Here is an 18,968-nt window from a genome sequence, read left to right as displayed (position 1 = left end):
CCAGCCCTGACAAAGCACAGTGGACTCTGGCTGAGGGCTGCAGCAGGGCTGGGGTGGGGGTGGGGGTCCATGCATGTGCCAGGCATTATCACTTTAGTTGCTGGATTGTGGGGTACGTCAAGGGTCCCCAGGGAGGAGCAGGGGCAGAAGGGGTAGGTTACTCAGAGAATATGAGCCAGGGTTATTTACTAAGAAAGAAGTATTTTCAATACTTATTTTAAATATTTGAACAGCTAGTATGACTGCATCAGTGCAGTCCAGCCTTGCTACCAACAGTGCCCACACAGTCATATCAAATCCAATTTAAAACCATGTATTTTATTGATGTTCTTCATGGACAATACAGGGACCACGTGTACAAATGCTACTCAAGTCTCACATCTGGCAGCCTCCCCGCCGTCACCCCATTGACCAGTCTGCAAGCAGCCAACACCCCGGAGGTCGCCCTGTTGCCCTTCCCCAGGACTTCAGGCCTCACTGTGCTGAGACTTCGCAAGGCTCCAAGCTTGAGCTCTGGGGTCAGGAAAGAGTCAAGGCCTAAATTGCCTAGACCTTCCCCTCCTCCGTCTCCCTCCTGTTGCTTAAGTATGGCCAGAATTAGGAGTGAAAATGCCCCCAGTGACTTCTCCATTGAGGCAGCCTAGGCTTCACCTCTTCAGCATCTCTATCACATCCTTTCTTTACAAATGACCTGTCCACCAACCACCAAGATGGCAGAGTGACCATTTTTCAGGGGGTGTGAATCAGTGCTCAGACAGCAGTGGCAAGTTGCCCCTGATGGCATGAATCTTGTCATCCCGTTCACCACTGCATTGCCAGTGCCTGGAAGAGGCTGGGAATGTAGTTGGCAGTCAATAAATATATGTAGGATGGATGAATGGATGAATGAATATGGGAGGGAGAAGTATGAGCAGGTCAAGCCAGTGCTACATTAGCTCTCTAGGGGGCGTGAAGGCAGAACCACGGTCAAGTCCTCCCAAGTTCTGCTCAAGAACGGAGGGTGTTGTGCCACTCTCAGCGGGGTTGCTGAGGTCAGCGGTTGGACATCGCAGGGTGTGGATGCAGCACTGCTGCCCGCATGGATGTCATATTGGCTTTGGGACCCAGTCAGGAGGAGGCGCTTGTGTTGTCCCCACTTCCTCATATGCCCCAGGGGTCTGGTCCTCTGTTTCAGAACACACAGCAGTGCCTCCACCGGAGTCAGTCAGAGGCACAGGGATGGTCTGGGAATTGCACCCTTATATTCTGGTCATCTCCTCTCCCCAGCCTTAACTCACCACTGCCCACCCCACCCCTCTTCCTCCAGTCACCAACACTGACACTGCTCCATCTCCCTGTTCTCAAATGCCAGTCCCCTCAGCCACCCAGGTAGCCCCGTCTCTGCAGAGACTCTCTCCAATGGCTGTTGGGTTCTGATTTTCAGATGCCTTCCATGCCCACACTCCCCTCCAGGAAAGCAAATATCTCACAGGCATCTCTGCATATCTTGCCTCTGGGTCCAGCAATCACAACCAGGACACCAGAACTTTGAGGTTGGAAGGAATGTGTAAGCTCACCTAGAATGACCCTATGTAGAAATCCCTTCCACAGCATGCCTGGCAGACAACTGCCTAGACTCTGCTGGAATACCTTCAGTGATGGGGTACTCACTACCTTCACAGACAGGCAGCCATTCAAACATTGAACAGTTTCAGCTGCTGGAATGCCCTTTGTACAGGGCATTAATGAACCCAGTTGTTCCTCTCACTTCTCCCTTTCCCCTAGACATTATTCCTACATGTTTCTAACAACACATCTCACCACCACCCTTCTCTCTCTCTCTCTCTCTCTCTCACACACACACACACACACACACACACACACACAAAACACATACACCCACAACACACACACACACACACACACACTCTCACACCCTTCCATATGGTTATACAGTTGAATGCCCCCTTCATTTATCAGTAATTCTCCTTCCCTCTCCCTTCTTCCTTGCCTTCCCAGCATCTGGCAAAGACCTGGGGGCTGGAGATCAAGTAGAAAGGCTGGAAGAGTTCCAGGGAGAGGAAGCATCCAGCCAGGCCCTGGGCTGGGCTGGGCTGGCCAGGTGGGGAAAAGTGGACAGGGAGTAGCAGTTGTAAAAAGCAGGCCATTGACTGCTGTCTCCCGGAAAAAAAGATCTTGAACCTGGGATGGTGGGGGCAGGGGCAGCAAACCACTGAATTCTTTTTCCTACAGGGGGGATGCGGACACACACCCACTCTTTCCCAACTCCCCTAGCAGTTGGCAGAGCTGACTTGGCTGCCTCTTACAAGTGGTGATTTTTTTTTTGTTTTTTGTTTTTTGGTTTTTTTTTTTGAGACGGAGTTTCGCTCTTGTTGCCCAGGCTGGAGTGCAATGGTGCGATCTCGGCTCACCGCAACCTCTGCCTGCTGGGTTCAGGCAACTCTCCTGCCTCAGCCTCCTGAGTAGCTGGGATTACAGGCACGCGCCACCATGCCCAGCTAATTTTTTGTATTTTTAGTAGAGACGGGGTTTCACCATGTTGACTAGGATGGTCTCGATCTCCTGACCTCGTGATCCACCCGCCTCGGCCTCCCAAAGTGCTGGGATTACAGGCGTGAGCCACCGCGCCCGGCCACACGTGGTGATTTTAAATATTTGCCAGCCTCTAGGTCCCAGGTCTCATACCAGCAGCAAGAATCCACTCCCCTCTCCCAACATGGGGGCTGAGAGGAAGGGCTCCAGCAGACAGCAGTGATGACTGAAACATGGCGGAGAAGGGATGAGCCAGAAAGAGGGGAAAGTAGGGGTCCCAAGGGGAAGGAACGACAGCAGAGGCAGCCTAATGGTCAGCAGCCACCTGGCTGGCTCGTGAGGAGCCTAGCAATGCCTGGGTGGACATTTTCCTCCTTGTCATGATCCACCAGCCCACGCTGTTCTCCTGGGTGGAAGACGAGGGGAAAATGCTAGGACCTTACCAGCACAAATTGTAGTGGGTCATGGGTGGAGACAAGGCTGCTGTGGTTTTATGCTCAGGAGGAGTCAAGACAGAGAGAGAGGGAGATAAATGATGGGAGTGTCTGCTACTTATCCTTCTGCTTGGAGCTCTCACTTCCGACATTGAACATGGGAACCAGCAGGCCCAGCAGCCACCTCTTTCCGAAGACCTCTTGTAAGTTCTTGCGCCAGGGACGAGCCCTCACTGCCACCCCCTTCCGCACCTGGTGGCGGGTCTGCCCGCGGAGGATCAACAGCAGCTGGTGGCAGCAGAAGCCGGCGCAGGCCAGGCCGATGGCGAACCAGAGGTAGAGCATGAGGATGACGAACATTTCAGAACCCAGGACAGCTCCTGCAGGGCAGTGGGAGGGAAAACACCAGAGCCTCTTTACAGCCAGGCCACCTGCAGAACTGTGATCCAGGCAGGCTTTCCACTGGGAAGGGGGGAGATTAATGAGACTGGCACTACATTTTGTAGCAACTTCATTGCTGCAGCTGCAGTGCGGGAGAGAAGGAAGAACTCGCTGCCCTACCTTTTTCTTGGTGCGGATGGCACCTGAGGCAAAAGGGGAAAACTGGAGATGTGGCCGAGAAGAGAGATTAGTTTGATGAGCTTGGCAAAGAGAGCCCTCAGCTCCTGGGGCAGCACCTAGCTGCTGATAATGTTTCCGTAAAGTCAGGGATGATTCTCTCTCTCTGCTTTCTCCTTTTGGGCTGGAAGCAGGGTGAAGGGGTTTTGCTCAGGAGGAGAGAGGGGTGAGCTGAGGACCCTAAGAGGGAATGGGTACCTGGGCAGCTGTCTAGACAGCAGCACCTTCTCCCTACTGTTCTGGGAGCGCTGGCTGAGAGGACTCAGAAACTGACAGTGTGATGGAGAGCCGGGAAGAATAAGTCATGAGCTTAGTCTCAAGGGCAGCCCAGAGCACCAACTTAGAGAATAATTCAGTCATCATTAATGTTAACAAGAGGACAATATGGCCACCATGGCATTCCACCAGAGCTAGTTCCGTCAGTCAAAACTTGCTAGAAGAGGCCCCTAAAGTCATCAGCCCTGTGTCATGCAGCAGGATCTCCCCAGAATCCCTCTAAACCAAGCACTTCCTATTACTAGTTTTAAATAACCCCTGAGTAAGAGCTTCCACACTCTTCCTCAGAGTTTGGGTGTCTGGTCCATGCAAGGTTTGAGTCTCCCAGTTGTGTGGACTTGCACAAGTGTCTTAACCTCTCAGTTGCGGCTTGCTTATCTGTACAATGGGTATAACAATAATAACAATAACGATTTCATATGGCTGCATGATTCAAGAAAATGATGTACAGAGTGGTCAGCATCCTGGTTCACACTCAGTGCAGTGCTCCCAGCAGAGGGTCATTTTACAGAGTGGGTGACCACATCCAAAATGAGTTCAAGTTTAACTCCTGAAACGATCAAGCTTTCTCCTTCTTTCCAGGGCTTAGAGTCCTGGCTGGGCTGTACTTTGGCAGCTGTGGCAAAGGACACTTACCTTGACCTACCCAGCAACCAGGCAACTGGACCTGGAGTTAATTCAAAAGCCCTCCTTGGCCCTTGGCTCTCTGTAGGGCAACTCTGTCACCTCCTCTGGTGGGGCGGGGGCACCTGCTCTAAGTACCCCACCTTACAATCCATTCTGCCCCTGAAAATCTCAACGATGTTTTGCCCTTTCCCTAACCTTCTCTTGCCCCAGCCGAACTCTTCCCAAGCCTCTCCAGCCTCCAGTTTCCAGAGCTCTGGGAACTGGGCTTTCAACACTTTGTCCATTCTGAGCAGTGGTGGACTCAGCAGCCAGGGAGGATGTGCATCTGATTCAGATTCTCTCTTTAGCAGCTTCCTCTTGTCCTCATTCCTAGGAGCTTGGGTAGCCATTTTTTGTTTGTTTGTTTGTTTTACAAAGTTGGAGACAGATAGGCCCAGCTGCCATCTAGAGCAGCCCCTCCACCAGCACAGGGACAGCAGTGGGACGGGGCACACATTGGGCTGTCCATCCCCTGACCCACTTCTTCCTTGTCGGCACATATTAGCTTGGGCAGCCATGTGCATGATGGAGGATCCTGGGTCCATGGTGCCCTTTGGTGCGAGGAATGCTAACAGGCAAAGATGGCCCTGGAGCTGGGATGTAAGAACATCAGAGCTGTCAAGCTTAGGCCTGTCTTGCAATGAATGCTGCCCCAGGAACAAGCCTGGGCGGATGGAAGCCGTTTCCCACAGGGTTTTTTCCTGGCACTAAATCAAGGCATGAGAAAAAGACCTTGAGGCCCTTTCTTGGCCCCATGCAGCAGCTACAAAAGGCTATTCTGGGGACCTGCTTTCTCTAAAAGTGTTTGAAGTTGCCTGACCTGGCTGCTTCAGCTCCTCTTGACTATTTAATAATAGTTCTGCTTCTTTTCAAAAATCACAGAATTTTCCTAATGGGCCTAAAAGGACACATCAGTCAATCTCCCTTGCCTCTTCCTCCCAACAAGCATCTATAACACCTTTGACAGATCATTACCCAGCATATTTTTTAGTACATCCAAGGACAGGTAGCTCTCTCCCTCTCAAAGTGGCTCATTCAAGAAACAGCTTCAGAGAGGCAGCCCCTAAAAGGCAGTGTGGTGTAGTGGAAAGGCTATGAGCTTTGGAGGGTAGCAGTCCCGACTCTAAATCTTGGGTTGGAATCATACTAGCTGTGTGGCATTGGTGTACTTAACCTTACTGAGTCTTTGATTTCTGAGCCTTAAAAATGGATATGATAATATGGACTCGTCATGAGGAATAGGTGAAACAAGACATGCATAGTGGGTGGTACATAATAGGTGCTCAATGAACATGAGTCCCCTTTCCCTCCTACTGGACTTTCTGGTAGCACCCACCATGCTGGTGTACTTACCCAAATGCCAAGATACAGGTCAGATGGTGGCATCTCCATTTCCCAGATAAGAATAAGGTTAAGAGAGGTGACACAACAACCTGTACTGGTCCCACAACACCAAAAGAAAGGACAGCTTCTGAAAGCTAACTAGCTAGCCACCTCCCACTTTGGATCAGCTGAGGGCCTCACCTACACACTAGAAGACCCCTCCCTCCTTTAGTTCTCAAAGCCCAAACTCACAGCCATCCATGCTCTGGTGATAGATCTGACTCACATCTGTACCAGAGTTGGGGACAGCTCAATTTCTTTCTTTCTTTTTTTTTTTTTTTTTTTTTTTTTTTTTTTTTTTTTTTTTGAGACAGGGTCTTGCTCTGTAGCCCAGGCTGGATAGAGTGCAGTGGCATGATGATAGCTCACTGCAGCCTCAAACTCCTGGGCTCAAGCAATCCTCTCGCTTCAGCCTCCCGAGTAGCTGGAACAACAGGCACGTGCCAGTATGCCCATCTACTGTATTTGTTTATTTGCTTATTTTTGTAGCAACAGAGTGTCACCATCTTGCCCAGGCTGATCTCAAACTCAATTTGTATTAAGCAACCCATGCTTCTTATTCCTCCCTGTCCACCTGTCCTCCTGAGCAGGTGGGAGAAGGTGCTCTCAACTGTTTGGATTGAGGGTTAGGGAAGAAGAGGAATGGGAAAGGGAAAGCTGAACAGGTGGGGTGTATGTCATGGGAGGGAGAGAGGGAGGGTTGTCTAGAGGAAAGATGAAAGGTCACCAGGGATGACATGGGAGAGTAGGAGGTAAGGAGTCTTGGTCACCTTTTCCCAGTGGGTATGCTGAGGAAGGAATAGACACTAGAACTCATCCTTATGCTGGCACAGGAGTCTGGGCCCCAAGGTGGGTACTCATTGGCTCTGTTCTCCCATCAGATCAAACCTAGCACATATGGACAGGCCTCAAGCCCAGATTTATCTCAAATCAAACCATTTCAAGGTCCTCCTTCTGGAACCATCCATTTTTACGGTTGGCAAAACACTTGGAAAAGAAAGTAGAAGCAGGCTTGTTGGCTCTCCGCATCCCTCCACCTGTCTGTGCTCACACTCCACCCCCTAGCCCACCCACCCACCTTCCCCCGTCCTGGTTATTTTGGTCCCGGCAGCCTCCTGTGCCAATGCTGGGATCCAGAAGGCCTGAAAGCTGTGAGTTCTGGACCCAGCTCAGCCGCCAGCACTGAAGGCAGCCCCCATAGCTAGGTCTCCCCCTGTACCTCTGTGTTCCCACTGCCAAATGGCAAGATAGTTCTACGCCTGGGAAGAACTGGGCTGTAGTCACCACAAACACTGAAATGATGGCTTCCCCCAGGGTAGAGCAGAACTTTTATGAATGTTCAGCCCAGGCACCTCAAAACAATTTTGGGCGTCCAGTGGAAATAGCTGCCCCCTATCTTTCTTTGCTCCTAGAAGGCCAACAGGTGAGGACGCATGCTCTATTTTCTGAGCTACTGCGGAGGAGCACCAGACTGTGGATTAAGGACCTGAGAGGCAGACCAGAGACTCTACTCAGTAGTAGGAAGACACTGGACAAGCCACTTAATCCCATCTGAGTTTCAGTTTCATCATCTGAGAAATGGAGATAACATTGCCATCCATGGACGCACAAGCACATGGACACTACCTATTGTGGAAACTAAGCCATTCAGAGTCAAAGGTCAGGATAGGGAGGAAGTGGAAGAAACTTAGTAAGAGCCAGTATCAAGGCCAAATAAAGTAAGAACTGCCACCAGGAGCCAAGTCCTTCTAGGGCCAGGTATCAGGAAGTGGTCCTTGGTGCATACTAAAGTGCAGTCCTTGTCCAGGCATGGCAGCTGACGCCTGTAATCCCAGCACTTTGAGAGGCCAAGGCAGGCAGATCACTTGAGGTCAGGAGTTCAAGACCAGCCTGACCAACATGATAAAACCCCGTCTATACTGAAAATACAAAAATTAGCTGGGTGTGGTGGCACATGCCTGTAATCCTAGCTACTCAGGAGGCTGAGGCAAGAGAACTGCTTGAACTCGGGAGGTGGAGATTGCAATAAGCAGAGATAGCACCACTGTACTACAGCCTGGGTGATGGAGTGAGATTCTGTCTCAAAAAAAAAAAAAAAAAAATCCCTGCTTCTCCCAAGCTCCCTCTGCTCTGAGCCATCAGCAGGCTGGAGAACAGGCTGGTGAGAGCAAACATAATCGGCAGGAGGACAGGGCTTACCTCCGCTGGGCTGGGCTGGCAACAAGTTCAATATTACTGCAATTGGTTGGTGAGACCTCTGGAGAGCAGAGTCCTTGGGTGACATGTGAGCAGGACTAAGGTCCAGGCAGAGGAAGGTCATAGCATGGTTGAACCTCACAGGGCCACATGGAGGAAGGGCCAGCACCCAGCCCTGCCTGGCAAGGTGTATTGCCTGGATGCCACAGCTTTATAGCACATGGACAGCATGATGGATGAGGATGATGGGGGCAAGGGGGGACGTTGCCAATAAAATACAGCATGTCCATTTAATTTGCATTTCAGATAGCCAATAGCAGATTTTCTCAGTGTGTCTCATGCAATATCTGAAACATAATTATACCAAAAAATTGTGAGTTGTTAATCTGAAATTTTAATTTAGCGGAGTGGTCTGTATTTTTATTTGCTAAATCTAGCAACTTTTGGGGTTGGGGTTTGGGGTCCGGCAACCTTTGGGGTGGGAGGTCTTTGTGTAGAGCCCAACCTGCCTGCCAAGACCCACTCACCGGAGAAGAACTGGCTGATGGAGGTGGGCAGGAGCGTGAGGAAGGCCAGGGGGTGGGCGAAGGAGATGGAAAGGACCGCGGAGATGTAGGCCACGCCGGCCACCATGGAGTAGAGGCAGGCCAGGGAGGTATAGAGGCAGAACAGGACGAAGTTGCGCATGTTCCTGCTGCCGATGCAGTTGCCGGTGAAGAAACAGTGATGGTCGTGCCTCAGGGTGACTCTGGCGCACACTCGGCAGAAGTGGGTGCTAGGTGAGGGGCACGGAGCCTTCGTGGCCGAGGCCCCCTGGCAGGCGCCGAGGTCGTCCGGGGAGTTCTGGATGACCAGGACGTAATTGCCCAGGGCGTTGGCCGAGAGGAATAGGAAGAGCGCCCCGTGGAGCAGGGCGGGCGAGAAGAGCCGGGCGGCCGCGGGGTCCTCCCGCATGCTGGGCAGGAAGAGGAAGAGCTGCAGCACGAAGGTCACCAGGGAGATGCACAAGAAGTAGGCGGGGGCCACGACGTTGAGCAGCCGCAGGGCCAGCATCCTCGATTACATTCCTGCGGGGCCCGGGGTGAGAAGAGGTCTGGCTGACTGCGGCGTCCAGGGGGCGCCCTTGCGCGCTCATCCGCGCCGCGCGTCTGGGTCGCTGCACGCGACTCCGCGCCCCCAACCCCTACCCCGCGGATTTCCCCTACCCAGTTCCCCAACCCCGGACCAGGCAGGCCAGAGGCCTCGAGCCCGCAGCGGCCTCGGGTCCAGGCCCTATCTGGGAATGACTGCTGCCTGGGGTTTTGAGCCAGCTCGGCGCCTTGGCGAGGCAGAGTCAGGCACAGGAGGGCAGGGTTCGTTTGCAGTCTACGGGAGTTGTGAGGGTTGGGGGAACTGGGGGATAGGGCTCCTCCCCTCTGTGGCTGTAGAAACAAGCCCAGGTTTGGGATTTCTGGTTCAGACCTCCCCAGGAGGAGAAAGGGAAGGATTTGGGGTCCGGGGCAGAGAAATCAGAGGCATTTGACCTGCTGGAAGTCCTGCTTCACACTCCCCTTTCTCCTCCGGTGCGCCCCCATCCACACACACATCTCGGGCAGCACTCAGGGACCTCACCGGTTATCCAAGGCTCTTTGGAGGTATGTGTGCGTGCGGGCCCACGATGTGTGTGTGTGTGTGTGTGTGTGTGTGTGTGTGTCCTTGTGCGTGACTCTGTACGTGTAATCTGCGCGCTTGAGTATCTGTATTTGTGTATGTATATATCTGCGTGTGCAGACACGCAGCCTCTGCCACCTAGCTTTAAAAAAATCAATTAAAACAATCGATACATTCACTGTCGCTCTCGGGCACCGGGTGGGGTGGGGGTGCAGCCAGAATGCCTGTGTCAGCGGGTCCTGGCCAGCACATCTCTCCAACGCTGGCTGCCCGGGCTATTTCTTTGCAAAGAGGGTTTTCATTTGAGGCGAAATTGAAATCCCTCCTTCGCGCCTGCCTCCCACCCTCCTGGTGGGAGAAACCCAAACAACCCTCATGGCGCCGAAATCCTTTCCATGCTGACAAGCCAGCCCTGTGCGCACGAGTGGATGCTTGGCTAGCCTTTCCTGGGATCGACCCCGCTGCTTTGCTCAGCCCTCACCGCGTTCCCACCCCACCCCACTCCTCACAGCCGGGGTTCCTGGCCAGCCTCGGAAGCCACCGAGAAATAGGATTCCGTGCGCCGGAGAGAACTTTTCCAGGGGCTAAGGAATCTGCCAGCCGGAGGCGCGAGAAAAGTTCTGGGAAGGCGGTTGCGCCTAGGACGGGTGGATGCCACGGGGCCTCCGTCCAGGCTGTCCCGTCAGGACCGGGCGACTGGTCACCTTGGAATCCCTTTTGCAGGTGCCAACGCCCCCCGGGAACCCGCAGCCCGTGGAGAGGGCAGGCCTCTCTGCATCTGGGGCGCAGCGCAGGGCACGCCTGAGGGTGGTCGCCGGAGGCTGGGCACCGCCCCCAGTCCTGCGCCGCCGGGGGTTGCGGCGGCGCTGCCCACCCCAGAGAGCCCTCGGCCTGGGGCTCCAGCTAAGCAAGTGTCTTCCCTGCGCCGGTCGCCAGGGGGGCGCGGGAGCAGCCAGATGCGCCGCAGCGCTGGGAAGGCGAAGGACAGGGGCGAGGGGAGTGAGGGGCGCTCGGCCGGCTGCCTCAGCCCCGGCCTTCACGGGAGAAGGGAAAGCGGGGGCCGCCCGTCGGGCCCCGGGGCGCGGGGAACTGTCCGTTCAGCACTAGCGCCCACCTCGCCCGCGGCGGAGGGCGGCACAGCCGGAGCCCTGGAAAGACCGGCCGCGCGGGCAGCCACCGGCTTCTCGGCCACTGCCTCCCGGACGCAAGAGAAGTCGCCCCCCGCGCCTCCGCCGCCGCACTGCCGCCGCCGCAGAGGGGCGAGGAAATGAACTCACCGAGCTCTGGTCGCAGACAAGAGGAGCCCCAGACGCCGGCTCTCGCCCTACCCGAGGCTGCAAAGTTGTGGGCTCGGCCCGGCAGGCTCGCAGCCTGCGCTTCGCGTCGGGAACTGGGCAGGTAGCGGGGATGTGGGGAGGAGGGAACCGGCAGCTGCTGGCTTCCCACTTGGGCGCCAGCGAGTAGGGGCCAGGAAGCGGCGGGGATGGCAGCTGGGCACCCCCCAGCCCCGCCACCCCTCCCTCCGCTCCTGGGGGCGGTGCTCTGGCCGCCAGTCTCAGCATCGTGGATTTGCCCCCCTCCCCTCTCTGTTCCCCTTGAGCGGGCTGGGGCTCCCTGCCTGGTTTCAGCTGCCCGTTCCAGCTGGGAGATTGGGATTCAGCCCTGATGTAGATGCTCCAGACATCACCCTGCCTCTCCCTCTCGGCTGTATCCCACGACCTTCCCTGCTCTCCCCTCGGACTGAAGGGAACCCTGGGGGTTTGAGAGGTCAGCTTGCCAGGGCAACACCCATGAAGATCAGCGTCATCTCCTGGAAAGGGCTATGTACAGAGGGTTGGGAGTTGGGACTCTGGAGCCTGTCTACCTGGGTTCGAATATCCACCATTCACTACTGTGAGCTCCCAGATTCCGGTTTCTTCCTCTGTAAATTCCAGTGTGATTTTAGATTCTAGTTTCCTTATCTGTAAAATAGAGATGTGAGTGTTAAATGACAATCTATGTAAAACCCTTAAACAGGGCCTGCCCAGGGCAAGCACTGCTTGATTAGTTCATAATTAGAGACACTACTTATCTGGCCCCTACTAGGTAGCAGGAGATGTGCTAAGCCTTTAGCATAAGATGCTTCCTTAATCCTCTCAGCCTGATCTGTGAAGCTGGCTGAGCCCCATTCTGGGGATGAGGAGGTTGAGGCTCAGAGAAGCTAAGTCGCATGTCTAAGGTCATACAGCCATGAAGTGACAGAGCCTGGACCTGAACCTGGTTCTAGCATGAATGCTGCTACTCTCAGCCTCCACACTACCCAGTATTGTCCTGGGACCCAGGGGCAGCTCTGATTTGGGAGAAAGAAAGACAATGGGAGTTTATCCAGACACAGAGCTTGAACTCGAAGCTTCTGCTTGGAGCCCCACCCCCACCTTCCCATTTCTATTTCCTTTCCCTTCCAGGGCTCCACTCTGCTAAGGTGAGTTCTATGAGGCACTGAGAGGGTAATGACACCAGTGTGCATCAAACAGTGGGGGAGTGGGGGAGCAGAGAGAGCCTTAGAAATATCAAGCACTGCAGGAGTATTGGTGCCATCACTATCCTCAATTTCCTGGGTGTCATAGCTCACCTACCTGCCCTGTTCCACTTCTCTGGATGATGGCATACTTAATCAATAAATAATTGTTTATTGCTTTCTCAACTGGCTGATTAAAACAAGAACAATCCCTTGAAATGAGGGCCATATGCTGATCAGCTCAGCCTCTATTCTTGAATCACCAGACACTATTTTCTCTGTAATCTATCAGTGTACATCAAAATAAAAAAAGAGGCCTAGAAACCTTTTCACATTCTGAAAGGATCTTACATATAAGTGAAAGAACAGTATGCCACATGGTGGCCGTGAGCAGCTGGTAGCCTTGTGAGTTCCAGTGGCCACAGGACAGACACGGGGAAGCACACATGGCCCTTTTCCCTTCAGAGCAGCTTTGGATCATAATCACGGCTTTCTGGGCCCCTTTTCACAAGCTCTGTCTGCCTCTCACAAGGGCTTGACGGGGAGGGAGCCTGGGGTGCTTGGGTCTGGGATACCGACTGAAGCTCTCCATTCCCCAAATACCTTGTGAGTCGGGTGATATTTCTAATTTTATTTTGCATATGGGTGTGAGGTGGGAAGGTGTGTGTCTGAATTTGTGTGTATGAGGAAAGGGAAAGAGAGAAAGAAGCTAAGCGAACGTGGGAAGATGTGAGTGGGGGAAGGGAGTATCAGCCAGGAAAGGAAAGGAGATCTGGCCGTGGAAACACACATGGACAAGGCCAGATGAGAATTATTGCTTATCCACAGAAGAGGACATTAAAGCTTCAATCTAAAGCTAGTGGTGCCTCAGCCCTCCTTAAGGAATGGAGTGAAGGGAAGCATGCCAAATGCCATTTTGTTTTTCTAAAACATATGCTTATCCCTGACAAAATCAACAGGAAGGCAAAATCAATATGAAAACCTCACTTGGATTCTGGCCCCACGAGAGTCAGACTAAGAATGAGTGCTTTATTGCCGTTTACCAGCTCTGTGACCATAAACAAGTCACTTAACCGCGCTGTTCTCAGTATTCTCATTCGTATAATGGGAATACGAATGATGTTACATTCTGGTGATGATCATCAAATGGGTTCATGTAATTTAAGTGCCTTAGCGTCTCCCACGTCCTCTTTAGGGCCCTTCTTTTCATCCATAGGACTCTCTTCTCTTTCCAACTAAAATGAGAGCTCCTTGCTTATGTTGGAAATGCTTCGGGGTCTCTTCCATATTGCCTAATAGGATTTGCCCAGAGTCGACACTGAGTAAAAGTCTCTTGATTGATGAATTGCTACTGGTCTGTCTCTGAAAGGAAGAGCTATATTCTGAGGTCTTTGAAATGTCTGGTGAGGGCTGGGCGCCGTGGCTCATACCTATAATCCGAACACTTTGGGAGGCTGAGGTGGGCGGATCACCTGAGGTCAGGGGTTTGAGACCAGCCTGGCCAACATGGAAAACCTTGTCTCTACTAAAAATACAAAAATGAGCTGGGCATGGTGGCAGGTGCCTGTAATCCCAGCTACTCAGGAGGGTGAGGCAGGAGAATCCCTCGAACCCAGGAGGCAGAGGTTGCTGTGGGCTGAGACCACACCATTGCACTCCAGCCTGGGTGACAGCACAAGACTCTGTCTCAAAAAAGAAAGAAAGAAAGAAAGAAAGAAAGAAAGAAAGAAAGAAAGAAAGAAAGAAATGTCTGGTGAGGACACATTTGCCATTGATCTTGCAACCTGCCACCACCCACCCTGATTCTAATCTCATCCTCCATAAACAGTGACAGAAATAATTTATAAACCACTCTCTCCATTGTTCTTGTCATAGATTCCTATAGTTAAGCTATGACTGTACCTGCAGGCAGTCCCATGGGCGTGGGGACACAGATAAGCATCCCCTTGCTGTTCAGCCCTTTCCTGGAGATACGCACCCTCAATCTTGCTATTTGGTGGTGTTATTTGAATAAAATGAATTCCCTTTCAAGTGAAAATTATTCCACTTTGCCTCAGAATGTTGTTTTACAAGGAGAGAAATCCATGTAGCAAGCAGCTTCTGCCTTGCGTGAGGAACCCCGCCTCCATGTCTGTCAGGCCGATAACGCCCCAAATGTTTTGGATGGAGACTATTCCAAGGTGCAAGGAGCTGCACCTAAGAAGGCTGGTGGGGGTTTTCTTTCGTTTTCATGCTCTTATTTCAGATAGATCAAGGTGAAGATAGGCTGGGGTCAGGATACTCTTTAGTGCTGACAGCAGGTCATAGCCAGGGCTAGCCACAGAGTGCTTCCCAAGCCTCAGAAGGCTTGCTAAGATGCCATCCCTGCCTGCCCAGATTTGGAAAATATGCCAGCGTAATCTTCGTTTTAGCCAACTAAATTTGTGAAAATTGGATTATCACAGAGTTTCTATTTGGAGGTGGTAATTTACTTTGCTAACTACGTCTTCACTTTACCAATGATAACATTATTTTGATGTAATAAAGTGCTTTGTAGGCTACAAAGTACATCCACAAATAAAAATTTCATCCCATGAATCTCCCTCAACAGCCTAAACTAGCTGGGGTCAGAATTCTCAAACCCATTTTTCTTATGAGGAAACTGAGGTTCAGAGATTTGCTGCATGTTAATTTGCAAGGCTTGTTCTATGTTTGATTTGAAATATGATTTAATATGAAAAAACTCTCATCAATATTTAACTTTTCTGGAACATGTCAGTTGCATAAAGGAAGCAGATATGTAACATATCTTCCCCAGAGTAACAGACCCAAAGGATCGTCCTTTACCTAAAACTGCTGTGCTCTGTAATCTGCAGCCGTCTACTCTGACTTCAACAACATTTGTTACCACATGACAGCAATATATTTGTCTGTTTGCCATCCGTCTCTCCCCATTGAAATCTCAACTTCACGAGAGCAGGATTTGAACTGCTTTGTTCACTGCTATATCCCCAGTGCCTATAACAGTGTCTGGCACATAGTAAGTGCTCAGTAAACATTGGTTCAATGAATAAATATAGTATGCATAAATATGTAAGCCTGCAGCACATTAATCAAATGCCCTCAGGCACTCCGCTGTTTATGGTGCTAAAGGAGATGTGTGTGATTAGGGGCAGGGATGCTCAGCCTCCAAGCTCACGTGTCAGGGTAGAAACTACAGGTCTGGGTGACCAGTAACCCCAGTGGTCTCCCAGTGATTGGTGCATCAGGGTGGAAATCTTGGCTTAGCTTGAGAAAGCCTCTTTTGCAGTATCTAGGCTTTGGAAGAACGAACAAATGGGCTCTTTGACCAATTAGCCATGGGACCCCTTAGGCAGTCCCAGTAGGGATGCCTGCGCCTGTGGACAAGCAAGCACACAGCCCTGCAGAAGTGGTGGCAGCATGATTAACTGGCCCTTTCATCTCAGAGCATGCAGGAGGCAGAGAAAGGAGAAAGAAGGGGTAGAGAGGGAGAGAAGAAGAGGGAGGGAGAGGGCAGAGGGGAGAAGAGAGAAAAGGGGAGAGGAAGGAGGAGAAAAGGCGGGTAGTGAGAGGGTGCTCACTTATGTGTCTGACACACCAGGTTTATGTCTTCATGATGGAGGAGGCTCGGGAGGAGCAGGGTGAGATCAGCTGTCTCCATTGAGATCCCTGCAATGTCAGGTGTCCAGGATGGGAGGGAATGACCCAGAAGGTTGACATCTCAATTACAGGAGGAGGGGAGCGAGCCCAAGGGAGTGAGGTCGCCGCAGTGCTCTTGGCTGTCTGGAGGCCTCTTAGATATGTTGTTCCAGTCACAGAGCAGCAGGCAACATAAAACTCACGTGCCTGACCTCTCCTTGCTCCCTCCCCTGGCCCCAGCAGAGATGGCCCAGGCCCCAGCGGAGAGGCAGTGTGGTGTGACCACTAAAATCATAAGTTGTTGGTGTCTGTTGACCTGAGCTTGTATCTCTGCTTTACCCTTCACTGGCTGTGTGACCTCGAGCAAGTGCCTTAGCGTCTCTGAGTCTCAGATTCGCTCTCCATTAAATAAGGACTTTGGCTGACTTGCAGTTTGTTGTGAGTTTTTTGTTTACTGGGGTGTTTTGTTTTGTGATGGAGTTTCACTCTGTCACCCAGGCTGGAGTGCAATGGCACAGTCTCAGTTCACTGCAACCTCTGCCTCCCCGTTCAAGGGATTCTCCTGCCTCAGCCTCTCGAATAGCTAGGATTACAGGCACGTGCAATCATGCCCAGTTATTTTATATATATATATATATATATATATATATATATATATATGTTTTAATAGAGATGGAGGTTTCACCATGCTGGCCAGGCTGGTCTGGAACTCCTGACCTCAGGTGATCCACCCACCAAGCCCTCCCAAAGTGCTGGGATTATAGACATGAGCCACCATGCCCAGCCTGTCCTGAGTTTTAAATGACACAGATGCCAGTTAGCTCAATAGCACTTGGCTTTTCTACCTGATATAGCACCCTTAGCTACCAGCTACCACATAATCCTTCTGGTTGCATAGCACTTCCTGCTTTTATGATGATCTTGCTTGTATGTTTAGCTACTTGTCTATTCCCTCTTTCCATTAGAAAGACTACAAATGTCCAGGGGCCAGGACTCACCTGCCAGCTGTGTTTCTGTAGCCAGCATAGTGCCTGGCACCATGGGTACTCAATATCTGAATGAATAAGTTATAAATAAATATAATTATAAACAAATCAATGATAAATTATATCTCAATACCTGACCTTTAAAAAATAGACTAGAGGGAGCAATGGATAAACAACATTGAGCAAAATGAGATAAATATTTACTGATCCAAGGCCGATAAGGAGCCAGGGCCTATACATTCGTTGTTTTATCTTTATAAAAACTCTGCCTAGGGAAAGACTGACTCTACCTATTTTAAAGAGGGGAAAGTGGAGGCTGGGAGAAGTTGAGATTTTCCAAGACTGCAAAGCCGGCTGACAGCAGAAACAAAATCCAGGTCACTTGATTCCAAAGCCCAAGCTTTACCCAGTGTGGTCCTGTGCCTCTCACACATCAGCCCTCACGCTGACGTAGAAGTAAGCCTCCTAGTCTCCTATGTAGAGGTAGCATATTATGCTGATGCGGACCTCTTACATTCCACATGAATTAACCAGTCAGAGCCTTTTCCCAGTGAAACATGGTGTGAAAGAATGGGCTTTTTACTGGAGACAGGGAGTCGGGTGGGACGGGGGAGAAGAATCAGCAAAAACAGGTCTGCAGTAAGGAATAGAAGTTTCAGATGGGACCAGAGGAGGAAAAGGGACTCCAAGGAGAAAGTCCTGAGAGCATTCAGGGCACAGGTTCTGGGGTCAACGGACCCTGGTTCAGGCTTCAGCTCCAAGTCACTTGTGCAGCTTTGAGCAAGCCAGCTAACTTCTCTGTGTCTCTGTTTCCTTATGTATAAAAGAGCGTTAATTACAGCTCTCGCCTGATAGCATTGTTACATAGGTTAAGCAAGACAACATCTATAAGGCGCTTAGAATAGTGGCTACCATAGTAAGCATTAAATAAGTGTTAAGTTCTGTAATGAACTGTGATTAGGTTCCATAGCATGTGATAGAAGCTGCAAGACAAAACTGGTTTAAACTAAGATGAAAGTTTATTTCACTGTCACATAAATGAAGCTGAATGGAGCCCATCTAGGGCTGACGCAGAGGCTACAAAGTCATGTGAGACCTAGACTCAATCTTGCTCTGTCATCCTGAACATGCTGCCTCATGGTCCAGAACAGCTGCTTCTATCCCAGCCGTCATGCCCGTATTCCAGCCATCAAAAAGGAAAAAAGGAGAAAGAACAGGCCCCTCTTTTCTTTCTTTTTTTTTTTTTTTCAGATGGAGTCTCGCTCTGTCACCCAGGCTGAAGTACAGTGGCATGATCTCGGCTCAATGCAATCTTTGCCTCCCAACTTCTCCTCCCGCAGCCTCCCAAGTAGCTGGGACTACAGGCATGCACCACCATGCCTGTATTTTCAGTAGACATGGGGTTTCACATGTTGGCCAGGCTGGTTTTGAACTTCTGGCCTCAAGTGATCTGCCTGCCTTGGCCTCTCAAAGTGCTGGGATTACAGGGGTGAGCCACTGTGCTCAGCACTTTTTTTTTTTTTTTTTTTTGAGACAGGATCTCACTCTGTCACCCGGGCTGGAGTACAATGGTGTTATTATAGCTCACTGCAGCCTCAACCTCCTGGGTTCAATCAATTCTCAAGCCTCAGCCTCCACAGTAGTTGGAATACAGATGTACACCACCACACTCAGCTGATTTTTTTTTCTTTCAATTTCTTGTAAAGACAGGTGGGGGCGGGTGAGGGGGTTTCACTATATTGCCCAGGCTGATCTCAAACTCCTGGCCTCAAGCAATCCTCCTCCCTCAGCCTCCCAAAATGCTGATATTCCAGGTACTGCATCCAACCACACCCCACTTTTTAAGGACGTTTCCTGGAAGTCCCACAGTGCATGCATTTACCTCTCTCATTGGCCAGAACTTGGTCATATGGTCACATCTAGCTACTGGTCAGTATGTAACCAGCTAAGGTTTGTCAGTTGTACTGAGAAGGAAGAAGAGGGAAATGGATTTGGGGGAAGAAAAACCTGCAGCTTTTTCTTCTACTGTGGAAAAGTTTAGACACATGCAATTTATCCATTCCCTTGGCCTCAAGACTGAAGAAGGATTTT

The 18,968-nt window shown here is 51.1% G+C and overlaps 2 protein-coding genes across 3 annotated transcripts in view; one reads left to right on the top strand and one right to left on the bottom strand.

The window, feature by feature from the left end:
* The window catches only part of TMEM63C (transmembrane protein 63C), a 137,861-nt gene that overhangs the window by 14,636 nt on the left and 104,257 nt on the right, over positions 1-18,968 (top strand). The gene's annotated exons all lie outside the window — the stretch shown is intronic.
* Positions 298-11,614, bottom strand: ZDHHC22 (zDHHC palmitoyltransferase 22). The gene is made up of 3 exons (XM_003924586.4): positions 11,033-11,614; positions 8,633-9,172; positions 298-3,346 (listed from the first exon to the last, which is right to left on the bottom strand). The coding sequence occupies exons 2-3, from the start codon at positions 9,156-9,158 to the stop codon at positions 3,081-3,083; spliced, it is 792 nt and encodes a 263-aa protein (XP_003924635.1). The 5' UTR covers positions 9,159-9,172; positions 11,033-11,614; the 3' UTR covers positions 298-3,080.

The sequence above is a fragment of the Saimiri boliviensis genome, chromosome 2, assembly GCF_048565385.1.
Source record: "Saimiri boliviensis isolate mSaiBol1 chromosome 2, mSaiBol1.pri, whole genome shotgun sequence".
Taxonomy (NCBI): domain Eukaryota; kingdom Metazoa; phylum Chordata; class Mammalia; order Primates; family Cebidae; genus Saimiri; species Saimiri boliviensis.
The sequence above is the reverse complement of the archived record's forward strand: the minus strand, read 5'-3'. Positions and strand labels throughout refer to the sequence as shown.

Bases quoted from the DNA above. Each gene is read 5' to 3' on its own strand.
- ZDHHC22 (XM_003924586.4), bottom strand. From the start codon at position 9,158: ATGCTGGCCCTGCGGCTGCTCAACGTCGTGGCCCCCGCCTACTTCTTG. The intron at 3,347-8,632 runs GTGAGTGGGTCT...ACTGCCCTGCAG, and splicing joins CATCAGCCAGTTCTTCTCCG to GAGCTGTCCTGGGTTCTGAA.